The sequence below is a fragment of the Prunus persica genome, chromosome G1 (genome assembly GCF_000346465.2).
Source record: "Prunus persica cultivar Lovell chromosome G1, Prunus_persica_NCBIv2, whole genome shotgun sequence".
NCBI classification, from domain to species: Eukaryota; Viridiplantae; Streptophyta; class Magnoliopsida; order Rosales; family Rosaceae; genus Prunus; species Prunus persica.
In genome coordinates, this window is record NC_034009.1 from 38279121 (window position 1) to 38304979 (window position 25859).

Sequence of the window (25859 nt, forward strand, 5' to 3'; positions counted from 1 at the left end):
TTGACACTAGCCAATTAATCTATATATATAAAGCAAAAGGCAGAGAATGGTAAAACATTCAAAATACTAGAAAATGCCATTGGTTAATGCAAACATTAAGAATAGAAATTGTCAATTATATCAATAAAGTATAAACTAATGCAACTAGGAGGGTATTTTTTTTATAAAAAAATAAAATTAATAAAAGGTATCGCCTTGATATATATATATATATATATTTTTAAAAATAGTATCGCCGCCCGACTATACTCTCGGGTATTTTTCAAAATCGTATCGCCGGGCGGCTATACTCGGGTATTTTGTTATTTTTCAAACAATAGTATCGCCCCGCGGCTTTACTAAGGTTAATTTTTTTTTTTTTTCAAAAAAGGGTATAGCCGCCCGGCCATACATATTTTGACACGTGAGTTTTTAATAAAACGTATAGCCGCCCGGCTATACCGAGAATTTTTTTTTATTATTTTTTTAAAAAAGTACAGTGGTGCTACTACGGTTTTTTAAATAATCGTATAGCCGGGCGGCTATACTGGTTTTCACACGTGGGCACATGGCAGCTAGGCAGGTCCTCCCTTTTAATATTATAAATAGTATAGCCGGGCGGCTATACTCGAAATTTTTTATTTTTTTAAAAAATGGCATAGCCGTTCGGCTGTACTACTTTTTTTTTATAAAAAAAATAGTATAGTTTCACACGTGGGCGCTAGGCTGGTAGTCTATTTTTTTTTTCAAAATCTATACGCGGGATTTTTTAAATTTTTAAATAGTACAGCCGCATGGCTTTACTGGTTTTCACACTTGCCTCTTTAAAAAGATAGTATAGCCGAGCGGCTATAAGCGGGAATTTATTTATTTATTTATTAGAAAATAGTATAGCCGTGCGACAATACTTGAGTATTGTTTTTTAATTTTTTTTTTTCCAAAATGGTATAGTCGCTCGGCTATTTATATATATATATATATATTGGGATCTTTTCCTTTTTTTTTCTAATTTTTTTTTTCTGATAAGAGTAGTTTAGATTATCATCCATTATTATTAGGCTATTACCCGAGTCTATATTGTCCTATTTTGATTTTTTCACTTTCTTAGAGTTAGTACACGTATAAAGAATTTAGTATTTTTACGTTTAATACTCGTATTATACACATACGTATATATTTTTAATAATACATCTGCTTTCTGTACATGTGTTAAAGACTCAGTAAAATACATGTTTTTTCAAAAGCAAATATATAATACTCGTATTGTACACATATATACATATTTTTCATGTTTAATACACGTATTTTTTTATAAAAATTTCAATAATACACACAAAATTCACATATTATACACATAATTTTTACATATTATTAGAAACATGTTTTAGTTAAAATTAATCCCACATTGAAACACTAGAGCTTATGGAATCCCATTTGAAGTTTTTGGCAGGTGACTAGCGCTATCAAGGTCCCAAAAAAACTGTCGTGATTCAGTGAGACGTAGAATTTTCGAGAAACCAATAGCAACATTTTAGACTTTTTCATCTAATTAACATAAACATGTGTATCTGAATATAGAAAGAGTTAAAAACACATGTTTATGTTATTCGAGCCCAATCGTAACACCAACTTAAAAACATTCCAAATGTACAGATTAATTTGGGCTAAAACAATATCAACTGAATTTGACTAGGCATATTTCGTATGTTAATTTATTTAAATTTAGATTGTTCATGTCACACGATTTACAAAATTCGAATAAGATACGATAACACGAGTATACGTGAATGAATGCAAAATAATATAGGTTATACCTAATATCCAAAATATTTAGCTTAACTAGTCCAAAATAGTCACTTAAATTAGGGCTTTTCAGTGATGAGCAGAGCTTTGAGGCTTACAGAGGGTTCAGGCCATCGATCGCTCAAAAAGACTCTTGCGTAAGTCGACTGAACTCTTACCATCACCAAGTTTCCGAAAAAAGATGACATTTTGAGCACAAAATTGGAAAATGAAAGTACAAGGAAGCCAATCCGAGCTTGACCGATCGCAGTGCGGTTCGAGCAGTAGGCGCAGCACGCGTTCGCAAGTAGCACCAGACTGGAATTCAACAGACGAGCTCCTTCTGGTGAACGAGATCGCTGCTGTGGAAGCCGATTGTCTGAAAGCATTGTCTTCATTTCAGAAATGGAAGATCATATCTCAAAACTGCTCTGCTTTGGGCGTCCCGCGGACTTTGGATCAGTATCGCAGAAAATGGGACGCTTTGTTTCTCCAGTACAAGAGTATCAAGCAGTGGGAGTCAGCGTCTAGAGGCGGTGCTTCGTACTGGGTTTTGGAAATTGGAAGGAGGAAGCAGAAGGGGTTGCCTGAGAATTTTGATAATGAGTTGTTCAGAGCCATTGATAATCTTGTGAGGGTTCGGGGGAACCAATCGGATACGGACCCAGATAGTGATCCAGAAGCTGAGATTGATGCTGAGGCTGATGTGCCTGATGTTGTTGCAGAGCCAGGTATGATTTTTCTCCAACCCCAAATGGAAATCTGTGTTGATATTCAAGTGCTGCATTGTCAAATTAGTTATCAATTGCCTTTGTGGTTTTTGCATTTTTGGTTTCTTTTGCGCCAATGATTTTGTGTTGACATCATTGAATGCTGAATGTATGTTTACATTTTAAGCTCATTATTTGGAGGAAAAAGAATAGGGAAGGTGATATTGAGCCTCCTTCATATAGCCTGATGTTATATTGGGCACTATTGAAACGGATAGAGGATTATGAGTTTATGAGCATTAAAATTTAGAGCAGAACATAATGTAAATGTAAGACATTACAATTCAAGTAGTAAATAAAACTGCAAAGTTTCTTGTTTAGTTTGCGTGTGATTCTTGGAGGTGAATGGTTATGTTATCTCCTTCATTGAAACTTGGATCATAAAGGTAGAGTGTTGTTGAGCATTAATATTTTTAAAATAAGGTTAAGTTGTGACATATGACAGCTTAGATATGCACAAACGCTTACTAGTTAGTTCTCTTGTTTGCAAGCTTGATTATTCAATTGCGGTATGCGTACCATTTCAAGATGCAATAAATTAGTAGGGGATGTTGTCGAAGGTTTAAGGTGGTTGAATTTGCGATGTGAAAACCAGTCAACTGCATAAGTTTTGCTTACTTTTGAGTAATGGGTGAGTAAGTGAATTTTAGTTATGGTTTAATTGTTATTTGTGCTTGAAGTCGTGAAAAAGCATAACAAGCATGTTATTCTGTAAGCCTTAGTTCTATGCTTCATCACCAGTTATGTTCTTATAATTGTCCTGTATATTATTAGAGTCCAAGAGGAGAAGACGCCGATCAACACATCAGAAAAGCTGCTCAATAGAAAATTCATTAGAAGATGTAAGGTGGAAAAGCCTGAAGAAACCCCGGGTAGAAGAAAAACCTGAAGAAACCCATGCAGAAGAAAAACCTCAAGAAACCCACGCAGAAGAAAAACCTGTGGGAAGCTGCTTAGAAGTAATTCCTCAGAAGAGCCTGGCAGAACAGAAGTCTCAAAAAAGCTGTGCGAAGAAACATAAAAATAGTCAAATAAAAGAGAAGGCTATCAGCATTGAAGAACAGGAGCAAATTGCGGTTATGCAATTGCATGAAAATGTAGAACTAATCCAGGCTATTGTTAATGAGAATGCAGATCATGAGGCTGCCGCCGATGTGAAAAGCACCGGGGACCCTCAAACTGATCTTGTTAGACGCCAAGGAGACCAGGTTATTGCATGTCTGGGAGATATTGTGAAGACTCTTGACCAGCTCCGTCAGCTTGTCCAGGAATGTGAATAGTTTTCCTCTAACTTCCCCTCCCCCCTTCTCTAATTTACTGAATGTCAATATTTTAATGTTTAACATTTTGGTGTTAGGATATTTATGGTAACGTTCTAATGCAATGTTGGAGGTAGCTTATTTTGTGTTGTTTGCCTATCGAAGACCAGTTTAGGTGTGTCTCTTTCATGTTATAGACTAGTCTCTTTAGTTGAAAGAACAAGGTAAGTTTGTCATCCTAGAAAAGAGAAAGGACAGATTATCTTTGACATGCAAGCTAGAGAATCAGACTTTCATTTAGTACATATTCACCGCTCCATAAATATCCTTTCCTATGGCTAGACACTTCTTAATAGATCTCCTCAAATCAGGTGAACTTCTCAGTATCCAATAACGTGATTATGCGTAGGAGTAGCCACTTGTTCATATACATCAACGGTTGACAGCCACTGTTACGACTTGTGATTGTGAACAGGTTGAAGCAAACCTCTGGCAACAATGCCAAATTGTAGTTGTATTGTTAATGTGTTCTGATTGCTGTGATGTACAATGTGCACAGGTGTGGTGTGGTGTCACGGTGTTGAACCTTTTAGGGGGTTCACGTGTGGGAGTTTGAGACCACTAGCAAGTAATAATTATTTCCTGTTTCTGGCAATGTACCCGTGTTTATTAATACCATCTTCAACAACACCATGTTGACCAACTAAAACACTCAATATTTCTGTTATTTGTATTTTCCATAATATATATGTCATTTGATTCTTTATATACTATTTTAAACAACGCAAGTACGAATATGAAATCATATGGCAAATGGAAAAGCACGCAAAGCTCTCTTTCAACATATCTGTATTCTTCCCTCCAATTGAAACACCTAGAAGGCTAGGGAGGCAATGAGAGAACTCTCACGAGAAAAGGCAAGTCCTTTCTTTTTCTTTACCAACTTTTGGTTTTTTTAATTTTTATTTTTATTTAACAAGTAAAATATAGGGGTTTCGCGCTAAAATAGCCATTTTTCACAATTTTTTTTCTTTCTATAATAGCTCTTGCCCCAGTGTCTCGTTGTTATCCCTACAGTTCCCTCTAAGTTGTACCTATGATGCCTATTTAATGCACCATTTTGGGTTTAATTGGCACCTCATGTATCTTAGAAGCAAATGTGAGCAAATGTGTTTGCAAATGAGTGGTCCAAGTGGCATTGAAGTGAGCTTCCAATACCCCCGAAAAAAAAAAAAGGTTTAATCCTCCAAAAGAAGAAATTAGCATGAAAAATACATATTGCTCTTTGAAATGAGTTCCCATTTTTATGAAACTTCCATAAGGAAATCCCATAAAATCTACATCAAAGCATAGCATATTACTCTTGTCCAAAGCCAATCAATTTCTGTCTCATTCTTCCACCATTGTTGCTTCCATACCAACCTGCAGAAAAAAAAAATATCAAAAACTCCACTAATTCCTTTGTATCTGATTTGCCTTAACCCCAACACTCCACAAAACCAATCCATGAACCCCTCCACTACTTCACCCAACACCAACATCCATGTCGACTTCCCTAACAGCCACCCAAATGAAGACCAAAATCAACCAAACACTCCCTTACTTCACCAATGCTGTGATGAGCTACGCAGCTTCAGAGTGAGCCTCAAATGGTGGACACTAGACCACTCCTCATGCCTTGGAAAATTCATATCCTACTTCACCTTCATTTTCCTAACCATCCTAGTCCCCATCCTAGCCGCCTTCTCTCTCAAATCCCCATCCGAAGACCCCATCTCTTTCAACAAGCTTGTCCAACTTCCCCAGTCCGGCTTAGCCGCCATTGGCTTCATCACTCTGTCTGGCTTCTTCAGGAAGTATGGCCTGAGACAACTCCTCTTCCTCGACGGTCTTGGAGATGACACTTGTTTTGTTCGTCGGGGATACACTCGTCAGCTCGATAAGGCCTTCAAGTGCCTAGCTTACATACTATTGCCTTCCTTTTTCATTGAGCTTGCACACAAGATCATATTCTTCTGCACTGTCAAAATCTCACTGCTCCATATTAGCTCAAGCGTCCCGCTCAATTCCATAATGTTTGTTTTGGTTTTGGCTTCTTGGGTTTATAGGACAGGGGTGTTCTTGCTGGTTTGTGTTCTGTTTCGGTTGACTTGCGAGCTCCAAATACTTCGATTTCAAGGACTGCACAAGCTATTTGAGGGGCGCGAATCCGAATCCAGCGTCATATTCCAGGTACGTATGATTTGAAATTTCAATAATATCTTTGATAATAACAATCTTTTTTCTTTGATGCAACATATACATTTGAGGCAAAACTTTCATGTAATCTCTTTCAATTTTTCTGTATTTTCAGACTGTTGAGTGGATATTTTTAACAATAGTAATCTTCACTTTGGTTTCAGGAACATATAAGGATAAGAAAGCAATTATGGGTTACGAGCCACAGGTACCGATTCTTCATCATCGGATGCATGTTTGTCGTCACTGTGAGCCAGTTTGGGGCCTTGTTGCTGGTTTTGGCATCCAAAACAGAGAAGACTTTTCTCAACTCTGGTGATCTTGTGGTTTGTTCTGTTGTTGAGCTTAGTGGTTTGTTCTTGTGCCTAATGGAGGCAGCAAGAATAACACACAGAGCTCAAGGAATTTCAGCGATTGCAACAAGATGGCACATGCTTTTGACTTGTCCATCTGCTGCATTAGATCAGCAATGCAAAAAACAGCAGAGCTCAGAGGCTGATGGATGTTGTGGAGACACTGATTCAGAATTTTCATCGAACGTTTTGACTTCAGTTTCTCCACAGGAGCCTTCCTCATTCCAAACCAGGCAAGCTCTAGGTCTGTCTGCTTTCTTCCTACATTCCTTGATAGCTTGGTTAGTAGAAGAAAATTACTTATAGCAGTACAATACTACAATTCAAGACCTACTTTCAAATCAGATACAAAGGCTTAAGGCAAACTTTGAATATCTCTAGTCACTCACTTGCAAACTAAATTAACCACACATATCAAATCAACTCGAGTGCTTTTGCATATGTGAAACTTCAACACTGTATGGCACTGATATGGATGCTTATGTATAGTTGTACGTGTCTGTGTGTGTGCGCAGTGGCATACTTGGGGCACAACAGTGGAGGGATCACGCTATTCGGGTTTCCGCTTGATCGGGGATTGCTTCACACACTGTTTGCGTTTGAGTTCTCTCTGGTGCTGTGGGTGCTCAGCAAAGTGGTTGTCTTGTCTTAAGCACAACGTTACAAGATTGACAATGAAGCTGCCAGCAACATTATTCACAATAAGATTGCCAGGACAAACCTCTCTGTTCTCATCGAAATTCGAATTGTTTAAACGTGTTTCTTGGACTGTTTAGTGAGGATCATTAATAGAGATCAGCTTCAAAGATTGAACAATAATATATTGAAATGTTTTCCCAATGAAAAAGGACCATAGTAGATTATTGACATTAAAGTCGAACCCTACCAAGCATCAAACATATTAGTACCATGCATCAAACATATTAGACTTACTATATCCATAAACTTGGCTGAGCAAACAATGAGCTTTGTCATCATTAACAAGAACAAAAGAGCAACCCGTTACCTGTTAATGATATCATTAAACCTATAAAAACCCAATTCCCCATTTCGTTTCACCACACCCCACTTAATCTAACACCATTTCAATCCCTCCATTTTCTCCATCAACCAAAAAACCCAACTCATTTCTTATCAAATGGTTCGCATTAACAAAGCCTATGATCTTAATCACTGGCTTTTGGTGCTATTTTTCTTAGCACAACTATGTATTTTTGTGTCATCTTCTGACCCCTCAGAAATCCAAACCCTATTGAAATTCAAGTCCTTTTTGTCCAATGACACAGCTCTAGACAACTGGAACAACTCTACCAACCCCTGCAATGGCACCACAAACATTTGGGCAGGCTTGTACTGTGACAAAAATGGCAATGTGTACGGGTTGAAGTTGCAGAACATGGGTCTCATGGGCATAATTGATATCGACACCCTTTCGGGTTTGTCTGCCCTTCGAAGCATAAGCATCATGAACAACAACTTTGAAGGCCCACTGCCTAGTGCGAACAAGATTGGTGCACTCATAGGAGTTTACTTGTCCAACAATCAATTCACTGGTGAAATTCCAGAAATTGCTTTTGAGGGCATGAATCAATTGAAGAATATTTATTTGGATGGAAATGAATTCTCCGGGGAAATACCAAGTTCTTTGGCTGCATTGCCTAAACTTACAGTATTGGATCTCCAGGGAAACCAATTCAGTGGGGAGATACCAAATTTCCCACAAGACCCAAATGGATGGAAGCATTTCAATGTATCAAACAACCAGCTCGAGGGTCCTATTCCGGCAAGCCTGAGCAATTTAGATGCAAGCGCCTTCGTGGGTATGCAGGAAACAATACTTTCATTCATTTTTATGTTCTCTTTTCAATTTTTGTTTTGGACTAAGTACGTTACTTTTTGAACAATTATGCAGGAAACAAAGGGTTGTGCGGAAAGCCACTTACCCCTTGCAAATCCTCAATGAAGTGGATCAACTCTTTTTGAGAAGCTAGGAAAACTCGCACCAGCGTGCATATATAGTATAACATTATAGGACAACTTTTGAATACATGCAATCATCTGCAAATCATATGTAACGCTTAAATTGGGATGCTTTCTACCCAATAAAACATATCATTGAATTTGAGGACGGATCACAGTAATCGGAATTTTTATTTATATATTTAGGTGATGAATATATCGATTGCAATTTTAATATTTCATATAGCTTATGCAGAATTTATACGATGACTACTATGTTTGAGTTCAATTAAAGAACCACAAAACTTAAAAATTCCCTCGATCAGTTTGAGCATTATGCCATGACAACATTATACCTATCAGAAAAACAACTACTACATATAATTATGAAAACACCAAACCAGGACCCCAGGTCAACGATTCAGTTTAGACTTCTATCAGCCTGTGTAGGTTTTGGACCAACTTCAGTCCTTTTTTTTCTTCTTCTGGACATCAAAACTTCAGTCCTTATTTTCAACCCGCAATTCTGTGCAAATGATTAGAAAACAAAGAGGCATCTCATCATTTCTCTAGGGTTGGTATTTCTTGTAAAATAATATCTTGCATATGTCCAAATAGAATGTGCCGGAATATTTATTTTCCAGCCTTTGACAGCAGTTTCTCCTTCCACCCATTCAATCTCCTTCTAAGCCTCTCTTTTATGTTTTTGAATCAGTCTTTCCTTTCTTCTTCCAATTACAGTTGGTAGACCCAGATACTTTTCTTGTAAAATAATATCTGCATATGCAGTATCCAAATCCAAATAGAACGTGCCAAAATATTTATTTGTTTTAATAAAATAATATCTGTGTTTTGTCTTATAAAGTTTGAATGGCTTCTAGTATGGATGTGTCTTGGACCCAAAAGCATGGTTTATTTGTTTCGGGGTCCTGTTTGACATAACCCGCTTTCTCAGCGAGTTAACACAAACACGAATTGTTAAGGCTCAATTCGAACACTGAAATTTTCATGTCGTGTTATTGAATTGTGCAAATGATACTGCTTGCCTATTTCTTTGGAAGGAGATACTTCTCATTCCTACAAATTACGGTTTGACATATGTATAAATATAATTAATAAAAAAACACAAAAAGAAGATCTTTTACACACATATCAAACTGCATAAATGTAGGAGTTCCTACTTACAGAGAAATGAGGTAAGTAATTTCCTTTTCGAAATGCATATCTACCGAATCAAATTACTTATTTACTACTAGGGCTCTCTAAATAGGTCCAACACATAAGCTTAGAGCTTATCACACAATGAAAGCCTCAGCAAATATAATTAATTGAGGGCAGTAAATTAATACCAAGTAATTAAGTGAAAGGGATATCCTTGCTATCATAAACATTCGGCTGAGCCAACAATGAAATGCCACTTCACCATCACCATTAACAAGAACAGACCAGCAACTCAACAGCACACACCAAAGCTACAAAATATTAAACAAACAATTTTGCCTAACATCCAGGGAATTAAATCCAATATTTAATCATAAATTAATGCCGGCTCTCACCCAGCTCACCCCCCCATAGGCAGGAAAAAAAAAAAAAAACTTTGCCATTGTCGACCTTATTTGTACCTTTCCATCTTCCCCTAATCTAATTCTTTCACCGCACCCACCTAATCTAACACCATTTTCAATCCCTCCATTTTCTTCATCAACCAAAAAAACCCAACTCATTTCTTATCAAATGGTTCGCATTAACAAAGCCTATGATCTTAATCACTGGCTTTTGGTGCTATTTTTCTTAGCACAACTATGTATTTTTGTGTCATCTTCTGACCCCTCAGAAATCCAAACCCTATTGAAATTCAAGTCCTTTTTGTCCAATGACACAGCTCTAGACAACTGGAACAACTCCACCAACCCCTGCAATGGCACCGCAAACATTTGGGCAGGCTTGTACTGTGACAAAAATGGCAATGTGTACGGGTTGAAGTTGCAGAACATGGGTCTCATGGGCATAATTGATATCGACACCCTTTCGGGTTTGTCTGCCCTTCGAAGCATAAGCATCATGAACAACAACTTTGAAGGTCCTCTGCCTAGTTTGAACAAGCTTGGTGCACTCATAGGAGTTTACTTGTCCAACAATCAATTCACTGGTGAAATGCAAGATAATGCCTTTGAGGGCATGAGTTCTTTGAAGAAAATTTATTTGGATGGCAATGAATTCTCTGGAAAAATACCAAAGTCCCTGGCTGCATTGAGCAAGCTTTCGGAATTGGGTCTCCAGGGGAACCAGTTCAGTGGGAAGATACCAAATTTTGCGCAAAGTCCAAATGGATGGAAGTATTTCAATATATCAAACAACAGGTTTGAGGGTCGAATACCTGCAAGCCTGAGCAATTTAGAAGCAAGCGCTTTCACTGGTAAGTAATTCATTCAAGAATCTCCTTGTTGTCCATTTTTTGTTTTGAATTTTCATTCTGTTTTATTTAATCCACTACACAATACATGATTTTGATGTGTTTGGTTTTTGATTGTTATCTCGTGTGAAACAGTTGTTGATTGTTGATGTGTGTGAGTCTCACGATAAATTCACACATACATCAACGGTTGACAATCGTCCATGTGCGCGTGAACAACTGTCGTTAACATTCATCTTAAAACGCACACTATTGTTTATTTGAGTTTTAAAAAAGAAGTTTGGTCCGAAGGTCATATTAACTAATGAAGTATTGAAATGTATATAAGGTAAATGTAATTCTATGACTTTTAATTCCATATTAAAAACAAAGTTTTGAAAGAAAAAAAATAACAAAAGAAGAAAGAAAATCAAAGATATTGTAATCAATTTAAATCAAAGAAATATGAGATCATTGACAAAAAGATTGAGACACGCATCATCATTGATACCAGATCTTCTCAAACATTTACTTTCTATATGATGGTATGGTAGCACGTCGGTCGAATTGAATTATCTTATTTTACAAGTTTTCTTTTATTTTTCAAATGGGTTTTCATTTCTTATTTTCTTGGGCCTAATTATGGGCCCTTTTTCTTGACCAAATAGGTAACCTAGGCCTATGTGGAAAGCCTCTGGCCCCATGCAAGTCCTCAAAGAAAAAAATCCTCCTCATCATAGCCATCGTAGTTGTCTCAATTGCTGCAATACTGTGCACCATTGTAGCAATTCTCTTTATACGACGTCGTAGTGCTAAATCAAAGCAAGAAGCAAGAGCCCAGAAGAAGCTAAAAGCCCAACACCACACAGCTGCAACGGAGGTCCAGTTAACAGCTGATGAAGACAACTACAAGAAGGCTGAGAAAGGAGGGGAGTTGTATTTTGTGAGGAAGGACAGAGGGTTTGAGCTGGAAGAGTTGCTGAGGGCCCCAGCTGAGGTCTTGGGCAGTGGGAGTTTTGGGTCATCTTACAAGGCAGGGCTCTTGAGTGGGTCCATGGTTGTGAAGAGGTTTAGGCAAATAAACCAAGTTGGGAAAGAGGACTTCTATGATCACATGAGAAGGCTAGGGAGACTTTCACACCCTAATTTGCTCCCACTTGTTGCTTTCTATTATAGGAAAGAAGAGAAGCTCTTGGTTCATGATTTTGTTGCCAATGGAAGCTTGGCCAGTCATCTCCATGGTATGCCCTTATATAGTAATATTTCATCTAATCACATTATGAATCATGCATTTAATTAACAGAATTGAATTAACAATGTGATTAGTAAATATGGTACACATAATCAGCCGAATATCGTTGTTGATTGATCACACAAACTCTCAGCCAGTTACAACTCAACATCTAGTCACATTGATGATCACATCTTTCACACGTTATATCGAATTAATTTGAGTTGTTTGTGCATTTTCAGTAAAGCGAGAACCTGGACAGCCAGGACTGGATTGGCCAACTAGGTTGATGATCATCAAAGGAGTATCAAGGGGCTTAGGCTACCTATACAAAGAGTTCCCCGGCCTAACAGTACCCCATGGCCACCTCAAGTCCTCCAATGTCCTCCTCGACCACAACTTCAACCCCCTCATAGCAGAATATGCCCTAATACCAGTGATCAACAGAGACCATGCCCAAAAGTTCATGGTGGCCTACAAGTCCCCAGAGTTCTCCCACATGGAACAAACCTCGAAAAAGACCGATGTGTGGAGCCTGGGCATACTCATCTTTGAAATGCTGACAGGAAAATTCCCAGCAAACTATTTGCAGCAGGGCAAGAGGGCAAATGCAGACCTAGCAGCTTGGGTGAACTCAGTGGTGAGAGAAGAGTGGACAGGAGAAGTGTTTGATAAGAACATGAAAGGGACCAAGAATGGGGAGGGGGAGATGCTGAAGCTTTTAAAGATTGGGATGTGTTGCTGTGAGAGCAGTGTGGAGGGAAGATGGGATTGGAGAGAAGTTGTAGACAAGATTGAAGAGTTGAAGGAGAGGGACAGTGAGGAAGAATATTCTTCTTATGCTAGTGATGGGGATATGGGCTCTTCTAGGGCAATGACTGATGATGATTTCTCTTTCTCAGTTAATGCTTGAGTTTGGGGCTTGGCTTGGGAGGGGGGGATACTAAATATATGTTGTATAATCAAGTTAATTTAGGAGGGTTTGAATGCTTTTGCACTATGTGTTTTTTGGTAAATACATTTGCACCATATATATATATATATATATGTTGCTAATTTAAGGCACACAATAAGTAACAATGGCCGAAAGGAGGAGGAAAAACGAGTTCAATCCGTCCCAAATTTGTTGCTAATGGAAATTTTTCACACCCCTTTTTTTTCCTTGAAAGGTTTGTTTTTGAACGGTTTATTTGAGTTTTTAATGTATGATTGCGTGACATTGTAATTTTTTTTGCTGTTTATCTATCACAACGATCTATTTTGAATTTGAGCAATAATCTTATGAATGTGAATTATGTATGTTGTAAATTTTATTTATTAATTTATAATGAAGTTGTTTTGGGGTTTATAGTTCTCGAGTTATTAAATTCTATAGTTACAATGAAGCTTTTTCATCTCCCGAAACCAAGTCTTTAAGACTTGTTTAGAACATAGAGGTATTATTGAAAAATACATATGTACATGTATAATACATTATTAAATGTGAAAGTGCTAAATTGTTTATACGGGTAATAACTCTGGAAAAGTAAAAAATCAAAAGAGGAAAATAGAGACTCAAGTAATGGCCTAATAGTAATGGATAATGCTTTAAACTACTCTTATCGATACCGAAAATCGGGAGGAAAAATTTTAAAGAAAAAAAGGATCCCATTTTATATATAAAACGTATAGCGGTGCGGCTATACTGTTTATTAAATAAAAACCCAGTAGGGCCGTGCGGCTATACTATTTTTAAAAATTTTAAAAAAAATCGAGTACTGCCACCCGGCTAAATTATTTATAAAAAAATAAAAGAGGACCCGCCCAGCAATCGTGTAGAATTACATATAGCCGGTGGCAATACTATTTTTAGAAATATTAATAAAACCGAGTACAGCCGGGCGGCTATACTATTTTTAAAAAAAATTTAAAAAAGGTATAGCCGACCGGCTATACTATTTATATATATAAACCTAGCTCTCGGGTGTCACGTGTCAAAACAGTAAAGCCGCCCGGCTATACTATATTTTTTTATAAAAAAAATAGGTAAGTATAGCCGCACGGCCATACGATTTCTAAAAAAATTAGAAACAATCGAGTATAGCCGTGGGGCTATACTATTTGGTAGGGTTTGAATGCTTTTGCACTGTTTTTTTTAGTAAATACATTTGCACCATATATATATATATATATATATATAGCTAATTTAAGGCACACAATAAGTAACAATGGCCAAAAGGAGGAGGAAAAACAATCCCTCCCAAATTTGTTGCTAGTGGAAATTTTTTAGGGTAATAGGAGGATTTGCATGCTTTTGCACTCCATATACATATTGCTAATTTGAGGCACAATAAGTAATAATGGCCAAAGGAGGAAAAACCGCGGAAAATAAAAAAGGAATTATTCCGCTGCCGGGATTCGAACCCGGTTTGATAACCCAATCCAAGGTATTGTGCTACAGCGGATTTGTTGAAATTGATTGGAGAAACAATTACTATAAACAATTAAAGGTTGCTGGAGTTTCTCTCTTACCAGTATTACCCGAATTTTAGCAAATACGTGTCAAGATGGTCACTATTTTTTTCTCCAACAAAACCACAAACAAACAAAAGACATAGCCTGCTGCAATAATATTCATGCAAATACCAATTCGTTTGAGGGTTATGGACTGTTTGCTTTTATTTGTGTCTCTAAAAAAAAATTATGATTTATTGGTAAATACATTTGCATTATATACATATATGTTGCTAATTTGAGGCACACAATAAATAACAATCGCCAAAGAAGGAAGAAAATTTTGGCAAAAAAAAAAAAAAAAGGAGGAAGAAAAAAATAGCGCATGGAAATTCTTTACAGTCTTTATCTTAAAAAATAGCACCTGAAGTTTTCTAATGGCTGAAGAGGGAAAAAAATAAAAGCGTATTCCACTGCCGGGATTCAAACCGGGATTGTATTCTCAATCCAATTTATTGGGCTACAGTGGATGTGTTGATATTTAGTCAAGAAACAATTGATATAAATGATAAAAAAAATTCCAAGGGTCGAATAAGTATAGCCACGCAGCTATACTATTTTTAAGAAATATTAATAAAACCGAGTATGGCCACGCGGCTATATTATGTTCTAACACAATAAAGAGGAACCGCCCAGCGATTAGGTGCCCACGTGTCAAAATAAGTACAGCCGCTCAGCTATATTATTTTTTTTTAAAAGCCAGCGATTAGAAATAAGGATAGCCGCGGCGGCGATACTATTTTTTAAAAAGCTTTTGGAAACCGGGTATAGCCGCGCAGTTATACTATATTAAAAAACAACATCTTAACGCCTTCGCGCCACGTGTCAAAAAGGTAAAGTCACGCGGCTATACTATTTTTGAAAAAAATAAAGGAAACCGAGTATAGCCGTGCAGCTATACTATTTTTAGCAAATATCACCCTAATTTTTGGATGTAGAATCAATGAAAAGGGATTTTGTAAAAATAAATGGAAACTTCATAGTGTATTCGTGTAATTTTTAAAACCTCAAAGAATTTTGTGAAAACACCTAAAACCTCAAGGGGTGTTGGTATAAATAACTCCAAATTCATATCTGGTCAGTTTGGGCACAAATGTCTTTGTTTGGTATGGGGTCTGTTTCAAGTACTAATAATTTGGTTAGCTGGATAAAAAAACAATTGGCATAATATCTCTCCTTCACAATTAATAAATACCTTTATTGTTTGTTGGAAAATTTGGGACCAGAGAAATCGTTTTATTTTTCAAAATAAATCACCGCAAATCCATGAAGTTATTTATCATATTGAATTTTCTTACATAATTATTGGCAAGCTAATCATACTACTTTTAAGAAATACTCAGATGTAATGTTTTTCAGTCTTCCAAAAAACCTATTTGCTTGAGGATAAGGACTCTCCAACAAAAGGAAAAAAAATACATGCTGCAATAATATTGAATAATCATGAGATACCAATTCTTTTGAGGGTTATGTGCTGTTTGCTTTTAGATCCACTCCAATTTGTTATAAAATTGGAGAATTGAGGAGGAAATTGAGAGAGAGAGAAAGGAATAGAAATCTGAATTCTTGTTGAATTCTTTATTTGCATTTCTCATTCATCTCAGATTGTGTAATTTCTATCTAAGGGAAGTCCAATTTATAGACATTAGGGGAGGGGCATTTTGGGGACTCCAGACTCTACTTTTACAACACTCCCCCTTGGAGACCACAAATGATACAGAATATGTCTCGTTAAAAACCTTGCCAGTAAAAACCCAGTGGGACAAAAACTGGTCGAAGGGAAAAAGAGTACATAACCATGTGTAACATAAAATTCTAAGTATATTGGCGCGGGTGCGACACTGCCTCGTTAAAACCTTGCCAGGAAAAACCCAGTGGGATAAAAACCTGGACGAAGGAAAAAGAGTACAGTATTTGAAGATCTTTATTGATAGCGCGCTCCCCCTGAAAAATTTAGGATTAGCTTTTGTCCAGTAAGCGATCATAAAAATTTTCATAGTATACCCTAAACCCTTGAGCGACACTGCCTCATTAAAACCTTACCAGGAAAAACCCAATGGGATAAAAACCTGGATGAAGGAAAAAGAGTACAGTGTGAGCTGAGCTCTATCTGGTCTAGTATACTTCCGGAAAATCATTAAAGTGTCCAACGGATAATCCTCATAAAAATGCTTCAATACTTTAGTATGAGCAAGAATCTCGTTGGTATAATGCTCGATCGAGACAAATATTTCATGAATTCTGCAGAATCTTTAATGTGTTGCAATCACATCAATGTACTCACTGAGGTAATTTATGCATATCAATATTGAGTACAAATTTTGTGCTTCAAGCACATGTCCTTTAGGGACTTTCTTTATGCAATGTAAATCCTCTCAACGGATTTTTGTCTAAAAGGGATTAAACTTTATGACACATTATATAGCTTTAACCCAGCTATTTATACATCTTTAGGGAATCACTTCAGGTGATATGCTCTGTGCATTTAATAACCCTTAAAGATAATATGTTGGTCTCCGTAATTGTGTAATAAGGGGGGCACAATTGAATCTGTAAATATGGAGAAAACCCAACATTCCTTGTTTCTGCCAGAAACATTGTGTCATACAAAGTAGGTATATTCCCTTTTATTCCGAATACCCAAGTATAACTTTCAGTATTGACAAATTTGGGGTTCGTACTGTGGGTTTGTTCTTTCACGTTCATTCTCATTTATAATGGAATTACCTCGTTCCATTGTGGCCAATAATATTGTCGACATTTAATAATTGAACGTGGTTCCAATCAACACAGCCCATTGATGATTTGAGTAGCTACTCCAAAATCAAAAATTGTCATTCATCAATTCATGATCTCACCATTCTCATTTGCATGCGCATACATCAATTATAAGCATTTCTTTGCTTTTGGGTACCCAAGCCACTTCAGAGGGCTTTTATTATGTGAGAATGTGGATTATAACCTCCAATGGAGCGTTATTTTATAGTAGGGCGTGGATAATCTCCATTTAGGGAGTTGGAACATTTAGAACCCATATATCTGTCATGCTGCAGGCATGCCACAGATTAATACATACATGTCAATTAATTTCTGGGACTTTAACCCATATTATGGGACTTTAACCCATATAATTTGCTACGCATTAGGCGTGCATAATATCAATATTGACATGTCAAAGGATTGTCCTTTCGGGACTTCAATCCATATCATTTGCTACGCAACAGGCGTGCACCCATATATCTGTCATGCTGCAGGTATGCCACAGATTAATACATACATGTCAATTAATTTCTGGGACTTTAACCCATATTATGTGACTTTAACCCATATAATTTGCTACGCATTAGGCGTGCATAATATCAATATTGACATGTCAAAGGATTGTCCTTTCGGGACTTCAATCCATATCATTTGCTACGCAACAGGCGTGCATAATATTGATCACTGCTATACCCATATTCTGTTCTTATGAGACTTTAATCTGTGGCAGTGTATTATCAATGTATCCAACTTGCAATCTGTAAAATTTGCATTTATAATTCATGGATACATACAAGCCATTCTTTTGGAATGGACTTATCTTCCCATTTGGTTACCTTTCAAGATAAAATATCAAATAAGTATATAAGCAAAAATAACACAAGTATTGCTTACATCCTTAAGTGGGAGAAACTTTTCTCAAGTATCATTCAAGCTTGTATCGGCCCAGTAAATGTAGCGCTTGATGATCTAGTTATATCCTGCAATAGTGAAATCACAACTCCTTTCTCTGTCAAAAACAAATAATCCTCAGAGAGTTACAGATAGAGAAAAAATGCAAAAAGAGAAGGTAAGCAATCAGGGAAGGAAGCTGGTGGGAGCAAACAACAAGCTCTCATATCTCCTAGTCTAGAAGGATTTCCGGAGATTAGAGCATAAGATCGCCTTCACAGTTTCCTGATGTAGCGGAAACGTGATCAGGGATAGTCTCGCTTCCTGAATTGATGATCAGAGATAGTCTTGCTTCTCGGGCATATTAAGTGCTCACTGATAAGGAAAATAAGTAGATATTGCATCACTGCGTGCTCACTGATAAGAAAAACAAGTAGATATCGCATCACTAGGTATGGAGAAAACTGGATGTCTTCTGCAAAGAAAATTTCGTTAGTAACACATTTATACACAAATAAGATGAATAGGTAAAATCGGTGAATTTCAAATTAACCATAGGAAAATTGCGAGATTCTCGGGGTACTTTTGAAAAAGTAGCTCCGTGAAATCCGTAAAGCAAGATCGGCTTTTGATGAAAATAATACTTGAAAACGCCGAAAGTGCCGACAAACATTTAATGGAGGCCACGTGAAGTTTTTAGAATCTGGGAAAGAAAAAGATAATATGGGGATCTGAGATAATATTGGGATCCTGGAAACTGTAGCCATATTTCCTCCTATAGATATGGCCTTTGCAAAACTTGATTGGAGCAACTGCGTTTCAACTTGCTCCTTTCCTTTTATAATAATTGCGCACATTCTTAAAATTTGCACCTGTGGTTTTTACGTCTTTTCAAAATGACGGTTTGGAACCTTGTGCCTTATAGGTTCAAATAACCACATCGACTGTCCCAAATTTCATATTTCAACGTATGGAAGCCCGGAACTTTTGGCATGGGCTAAACATAAACTCAGAATTTATTTGCCCTTTTCAAAATGGACATGAAATATGAATTGAGTAAAAGCCACGCTAATATCTCATATATTTGGGTTCATGAGCTTCCGGCCCAAATATAACAAAATATGTAAGGAGCCTCAATTCATCATTCTCTTATGCCAAAGAGATATGTGGCGTACCACAATTTGCAATAATACCTCAAGGGTTGTCCATTTAATTGTTGGAACTTCAGGTTCTCAACACTGTTAGATTTTGAACTTCTGGCCAAAATCACATATTCTCATGGTATGGACATTCAATCCCCTTAGATTTTGAACTTCGGGCCAAAATCGGGCCAAAATCACATATTCTCATGGTATGGACATTCAATCCCTTTAGATTTTGAACTTCGGGCCAAAATCACATATTCTCATGGTATGGACATTTTTACAATTTTCTGTACATATTTCTGGACTTCAAGCCCTTACATAATTGTCCATATTTTGAGGAACTTCTGGCATCTCATTTAATTGCTCATCCATGAGTTTAAGGAACTGCAGGTTCCAGTACATTTGCCAGTACAGTTATCATCAATGTGTACGGCATTATTCATGTGTACAGTACATTTGCCAGTACAGTTATCACCCATGTGTACGGCATTATGAAACAATACGGTACTGTTACATCATTAAGGAACTCCAGGTCCTTATTTACATGTCAGGGATCAAGGACCCTCAAGTCCGATCACATGTTTACAAATATAGTACCGGAGAGACTGCCAGCTCTCATATTAACATCATCATCAAGGATCTTCAAGTCCTGATGTAATTGTATGATGAGGATCAAGGAACTTCTGGTTCTGATCTGCTTACTGTAAAAACTCATCATACAACACATTTAATCCATAAAATAAATTGCTGGTAAATAAATTACTGGTATGGGCGATAAACCCGCACCATACATTTAAATAATAGTAAAGGCGTGGACGATAAACCCGCACCACCCTTTTAAATAAATGTAACTGTGCGGTAATTTAAATTCATAAATTAAACGTGCGTGTATGGGCACTAATTCTGCTCCATGAAATTAAATGTGCAGTAAAGTAAATTTATAAAGTATGAGGGTCGATTCCTCATCATACTTTAAGTAAAAGTAAATTTGCGATAAAGTAAACGCAATTATTGGTGGGTTCTCATCAACACCACGATCAAATAGTATGATATTATATTAAATCATTTTATAAAGTAGAAGTCATATTTACCCCGACCGAAGTGCACGTTAAGATTCCAAAACCAAGAGACCAAGTGGGTGGCTGTCAATCAGTAAAGCCTAGCAATTCTTTAGTGTGCATGCGTAATTTCGATAGCGGCACAATCAATGGGGCTTTAAAGAAAACTTCAAAACTTAAGCCTGAAGCAAGTTGGCCAGCACCAATAATGCCGGCCACAATGCAAAAAGCGCTTTTTGTTGACAGATGGGGTGAAGTGACGTAAAAGAGTTTGAGTTGAGTGCTCCACCCGTTGCTTCCTCCCTCTTTTGGTTTTTTTTTTTCCTCTTCCTGTAAAGCAAAAGCAATTAAGCAGCCTTTTTTTCTTCTTCATTTTTTTTTTTTTTTTTTTTTTTTTTTTTTTTTTTTGCTCTGTGGTGCTAAATTGATTGAGATGTGTGGATCTGCTGCTTCCATTTGCGTCTGCATATCTGGAAGAGAAAATCATGAAGTTTTGGGTAGCTAGGGTAGGATAGGGCCTAGGGGTCGCCATCCCAAAGTTGGTGGAGGGACTTGTAAGGTCCAAGCTCGTAAACAAAGAAGTCTCCTGCATACAACCTGCGCTGGGGAATTTGGTTGATCTTCTTCATTTCATCTTCACCTAATTCCCAATAGAATATTTTAAGGTTCTGCTTCATCCTCTCCTTGTTGAAGCTCCTTGCTGGATGATGGATCTCAGTATGATCTGTGGCAGAGTCTTCCCTTTGGCAGCAGCGGGGTCCTCAATAATGGTATAATAATCTATCCCGGTATTGGTAGCCGAGGAGGAAGCTCCATAAACTCCCAAAGGGAGAAAACGCACTAACATACTTCAGACCCAGCTTCCTTCTCATGAATATACATACTTCAAATACTGAAATATTTGGAGACCATGAGGCCAGGACAAATGAACCGGGGGCTTGCTGCTCTTCTTGATATATTTTATGACATTTTGGCCATCTTGCAGGGTTGTGGGTGTGATTAGCAAAACCGCAAGGGGGAAGAAGATGGAGATCAATTGCTTAAGAACACCCATTTGGTGTTGTTGTGCCTCTGAGACACAAAACAAAGAAGAGACAGAGAGAAGAAACCAGAAGCAGAGAAAAATCAGATAATTCAGCTGGTATTTTTGAAAGAGAATTCGTGCTGATAACGTGTTATAAAACTGGAGAATTGAGGAGGAAATTGAGAGAGAGAGAAAGGAATAGAAATCTGAATTCTTGTTGAATTCTTTATTTGCATTTCTCATTCATCTCAGATTGTGTAATTTCTATCTAAGGGAAGTCCAATTTATAGACATTAGGGGAGGGGCATTTTGGGGACTCCAGACTCTACTTTTACAACACAATTTGATTTATTTTGTTTTTGAAAAAAATGTAACTTCCTGATGAAGGTGGTATTGGAAAAGTGGAATTAAAATAGTAGCAATTTATTTCACAATCTACTTTCTTCTAATCTTGCTTAATCATTTAATCACACCCATTTATTTTACATATATAGAAGCAATTTATCTCACAATCTACTTTTTTCCACTGATCTGCAAGTTAAGACATTTTTTCACCGGACTATTCCTAGAAAAACCTCAAAATGTTATAAAACTAGAATAATCAGAGGATGAGAAGTACCACTGTAATATTGGGAGTGAAATTATATTTCTCTTTGTGGTATTTACACTGACAGAATTTCTCCTCAGATAGACTCCACTCTTTCTCTTCTCTCTGACTCTCACTCTTTCTCTTCTCTCTTTCGTATGTTTACAAGCAAATATAATGTCTATTTATAGGCAAAGCAAATGGCCTTTAAGAGAGACATAATAATTTCTTCCCAACATCATTATCTCATCTTTTGACTAATACCCTCTAGTTATATCTCCATCTTTTGACTAATGCCCTATAGCTTTATCTATGTGGACTTCATTTCTTTATAACACAAAACAATTCTATATTTATTTTCTTTTTTCGGGTTAAGCAATTTGAATTTGAATTTATTTTTTCTTTTGAGAAGACCTTTTTCTTTGGATAAGTTTGTGGGGCATATGGAGCCCCATACGACAAGGCCACTTTTTTAGAATTATTTATACTTTCATTTCCTAAAAAGTAAAAAACGACGGGTTTAATGACCCACCGGTGGACCTATCATATCCCCTCCCTCCATCTCTCTGCACGCGCAGTTTCTGTTTTGGTTTCGCTTCACTACGCCTTTGGTGTCTGCTAGGGTTTAAGGAACGAAAGTTTCATTTCAATGGCTTGGTGGGAAGGCTTCGATGAAATCCGTCTTCTCATCGCAGCAGGTAAATTTCTGTTCCGATTTATCGTTCCTCATTTTCAGTTAATCCTTTATTCTCTCCATCTCTAAACCCTAAACGAAAAATCTACAGATACTGCTGAAACTGGAAACGACGTCGGACAATTGCTTTCGCTTCGGCATCCCAAGTCCGGTATTGCTCAATGCATGTATTTGATTTCTTGAGATTTATGAGAATTTGAGATTAGGGCATCTTTCACTGTTATTCACTTACATCTTTCACTGTTATTCACTTACTTTCTTTGACAGGAAACTCAATGTGCTGTCTTTTAGTTAATGGAGTTCTTCAGGAGCTTAATTGGTTCAAGCAATCCTACACTTCTTGGTTTCTGGGTGACTATGTTGCTGAAGGTGGTACCCTGCTTCATTTTATTTCATTTTTTTTTTTAAATTTTGCTGGATTATTCTTATTTTTGCCTAACTTATGTTGCAATTCCATATTTAGATGGTGGGTTATATACTGCCACTCCAGTTGATCCTGTTTTCATTTTGTTGCCCATTTTTGAAGAAGCTAGAATGAAGGTACTTTTATGGTGCTTAATCCCACTGTTCCTTGACTTTTTGTTTTTTTTTTTTAATCTTAGTGGTAACTACATTCCTTGTTAAAAATGCAGAAGGAGGACGATCCGGGGAAGTTCAGGCTTGTAGATGAGATAATCTTTGTTGAAGGCTATCCCGGATATCAGAAACTATTGTCCATTGCGGAGAATTTTATGCAAGTAGTTTGTGAAATCAAAGGTGGCACACTACCTATGCACTAGTAATTCAAATTTTAGGTAGAAGTTTGCAAACCAACCAATTAACTTGTACTGTATCATGTTCACATCTTGCATTGGTGGTGAAGAAAACTAGAGAAGTCTAATTTGGCGTTGATTGTTAGTCGATACTAATGTCACACAATCAAGGGATTTGGATACACTTTCACCGTTGACTTCAGAAACATTTCTAATGTTCGAGAGATTTGAATCCTGAAACATAATCTCTGTTACTGGAATGGAAATTGACAGCTTTGTCTAGTATCTAGTGGTTAATTATTATCTTTTTTGAGGTCCTTAAAAGACTATGTATGTCTGAACTCCAATATGCTTGTTTAATTCATGTTGCCAATTCAAATAATTTGAACTTTTACAATATTAGTGTCAACAATTATATTGGACTTTGTTATATTTCCAAGTAAATATTGTTTCGTCTCTTACTGTCTGCAGAAATTGGATCCTCAAAATTTTTCAGGCTTGATGATTCCAAAGTTCTAGCTTGGATGTACCATAAGGTTTGTCCACATCTGATATCACTTAATTTTGGTGTTCGATGATTATTGAGCAGTGTTTTTTTTTTGTTGAAGAATTTGCTCCCCGCACCTCACATGCCATATAACTACATATGATTGACCACTAATTGCTTTATTTTTCTCTCTGATCCATGGCCTTGGGGCTAGTGACACCTCCTCCCCCGTAATAGTATGGTGGAGGGTAAGTTATAGGTTTCAAGCAAGTTTGAATTGTGCTTGTCTCTCAATCTTTTTGTCTTTTTTCCTGGGTTCTTCCATTTTTAATGTTGAGATATGTGAATATATCCATGTACATATGGAAATTTTCGAACAATATTTTAGCTACTTATTGCTGCAAGTTTTTTTTTGGGTAAGTTTTTATGATCTTTGTGCCCTGTGATGGCAGGTATGTCAGCTAAAACAGACACTATCCACCTTGGACAATAATTATGCTGCAAGGGAAGAGAAAGATAGATGTACACTTTTAGTGAGAAAACCATTTATTTTATGACTCCTGTTTCTCTCCCTTCTCTCTAGTGTCCATTGGAATTTCATCTGTTCAGTGTTGAAGTGAGAGAAGTGAGCTTACTTTGGTAGTAAAAAACTGGCATGTAGTCAAGACTGTTATCGGCTGTATAACAGCTTATACGTATTTATTATACTTATAGCGCTCCCTAAATCCTGCTATGCCATAAACAACTAGTTTATAAGTATGTGAATCGTTCCATTTTGCATGGGATGTCTGTTTTTCCATTCATTAATTCACCTCTGTTACTGGTGCAGTAATTGATGCAGTTTCAATATTAGGGGAATACTTGGATGAGCCCTGGCTGAAGCTTTTGAGTGACCGTTTGAGGTATTGCTTCAAAAAATGGTTCATAACAAGTCATAAGTCTTATGCCGTAGAAATTTGGGAACTAATGCGAACATCTATTGTTAGAACTTGGAATGTTTCAATTTTGAAATGCATTAACTAAGTCTGGGATACTGATTGTGTTTTCAGGATAGACTTAACAGAGGCAACAAGAAAAATGTCAGATATCGAAATTCTCCCAACTGCCACAGAATGCAATGGCTCACAGGTATGCCTTCCAGACATAGGGCCACTTCTCTCTATAAATTGGAATAAATGAAAAACTGTTTGGTGCAGTTGTGGAGCCTGGACTATTTCCCGGGAACTAAATATGCCCGCACACAAATGTTTTCCTTAGTGTTTCAAAACTAAATACTTGGAGTTGATAGATGCTTTCCATATCTCATGACCAGAAAATTTTGGTTCATTCTGATGGGTCTTTTTGTACACGTGTTGTAATCTGTCAGGAAAAGAGTAAGAGTGACAATAAGACTACCAGAGCTGGAAGGCAAGCTAAGAAGCCCAAAGTGGAGACAGAATCACATAACATCAGAGAAATGTTTACTAGAGCTTCTTCAAGAAGGAAAAAATGAACCATTTCAAAATGACACATTTTTGTGTAAATCATGAAGTTCCTCCATCATGATTCGAAATGCCAATCTAAACGATTTTGATTAGCCAGTTTAGTCCATCAGCATTGACCACTGTACTGCTGCCTTGTAATCCATCGACTGTATCATTGATTTGTGTTGTAGTGATTAGTGACTGGTTATTTCAAGATTAATGTTCTCACTGTAAACTGTAAGAACTAAGCTATATTCAATGGTAACGTCTGATTTTGGCATAAGATGATGTATAATAAGGAATTTTGTTAATTTGTTGCATGTGTAATGCTAAAGCAGTCGTCCATGCGCAAGTGGGCGATTTCCAATCTTTGATGTGATTTGGATTTTTACTTATATCAATGACCGAGACTCGCCCGCACAGTTCTACATACAACCTGCAATATCAATCGTACCCGTCTGGCCCGCAAGAGGTTCCATTTCCTTTTGATGAGTTCCGTGTAATTGTCATGCCGTTGGTCGAATCAGGCCTTGATATCCGCCT

General features: G+C 37.0%; 5 protein-coding genes across 8 annotated transcripts; all 5 read left to right on the top strand.

Annotated features, from left to right (window-relative positions):
• Nucleotides 1810-4024, top strand: LOC18790337 (trihelix transcription factor ASR3). Its single transcript, XM_007227029.2, has 2 exons — nt 1810-2492; nt 3306-4024. The coding sequence occupies exons 1-2, from the start codon at nt 1991-1993 to the stop codon at nt 3809-3811; spliced, it is 1008 nt and encodes a 335-aa protein (XP_007227091.1). The 5' UTR covers nt 1810-1990; the 3' UTR covers nt 3812-4024.
• Nucleotides 4196-7228, top strand: LOC18793433. 2 transcript variants are annotated; one of them, XM_020555630.1, is made up of 4 exons: nt 4196-5742; nt 5899-6022; nt 6193-6625; nt 6897-7228. In XM_020555630.1, exons 1-4 carry the CDS (start codon nt 5297-5299, stop codon nt 7031-7033), a joined length of 1140 nt encoding a protein of 379 aa, XP_020411219.1. In that variant the 5' UTR covers nt 4196-5296; the 3' UTR covers nt 7034-7228. The 2 variants fall into 2 exon arrangements, with proteins under 2 accessions (XP_020411219.1, XP_020411218.1); XM_020555629.1 differs by having other exon boundaries at nt 4196-6022.
• Nucleotides 7250-8372, top strand: LOC18793661 (pollen receptor-like kinase 4). Its single transcript, XM_007227336.2, has 2 exons — nt 7250-8201; nt 8294-8372. The coding sequence occupies exons 1-2, from the start codon at nt 7520-7522 to the stop codon at nt 8362-8364; spliced, it is 753 nt and encodes a 250-aa protein (XP_007227398.2). The 5' UTR covers nt 7250-7519; the 3' UTR covers nt 8365-8372.
• On the top strand, nt 9516-13109 carry LOC18789971 (probable LRR receptor-like serine/threonine-protein kinase At4g31250). Its single transcript, XM_007224120.2, has 3 exons — nt 9516-10756; nt 11401-11973; nt 12206-13109. The coding sequence occupies exons 1-3, from the start codon at nt 10075-10077 to the stop codon at nt 12874-12876; spliced, it is 1926 nt and encodes a 641-aa protein (XP_007224182.1). The 5' UTR covers nt 9516-10074; the 3' UTR covers nt 12877-13109.
• Nucleotides 22437-25614, top strand: LOC18790591 (ribonuclease H2 subunit B). Of its 3 annotated transcripts, XM_007222469.2 has the most exons (10): nt 22444-22618; nt 22706-22765; nt 22882-22983; nt 23078-23154; nt 23247-23370; nt 23838-23902; nt 24306-24375; nt 24683-24755; nt 24903-24981; nt 25220-25614. In XM_007222469.2, the coding sequence occupies exons 1-10, from the start codon at nt 22570-22572 to the stop codon at nt 25343-25345; spliced, it is 825 nt and encodes a 274-aa protein (XP_007222531.1). In that variant the 5' UTR covers nt 22444-22569; the 3' UTR covers nt 25346-25614. The 3 variants fall into 3 exon arrangements, 1 of the variants encoding a protein (XP_007222531.1); XR_002269955.1 differs by lacking the exon at nt 25220-25614 and having other exon boundaries at nt 22437-22618; nt 24306-24386; nt 24903-24921; XR_002269956.1 differs by lacking the exons at nt 24306-24375; nt 25220-25614 and having other exon boundaries at nt 22438-22618; nt 24903-24920.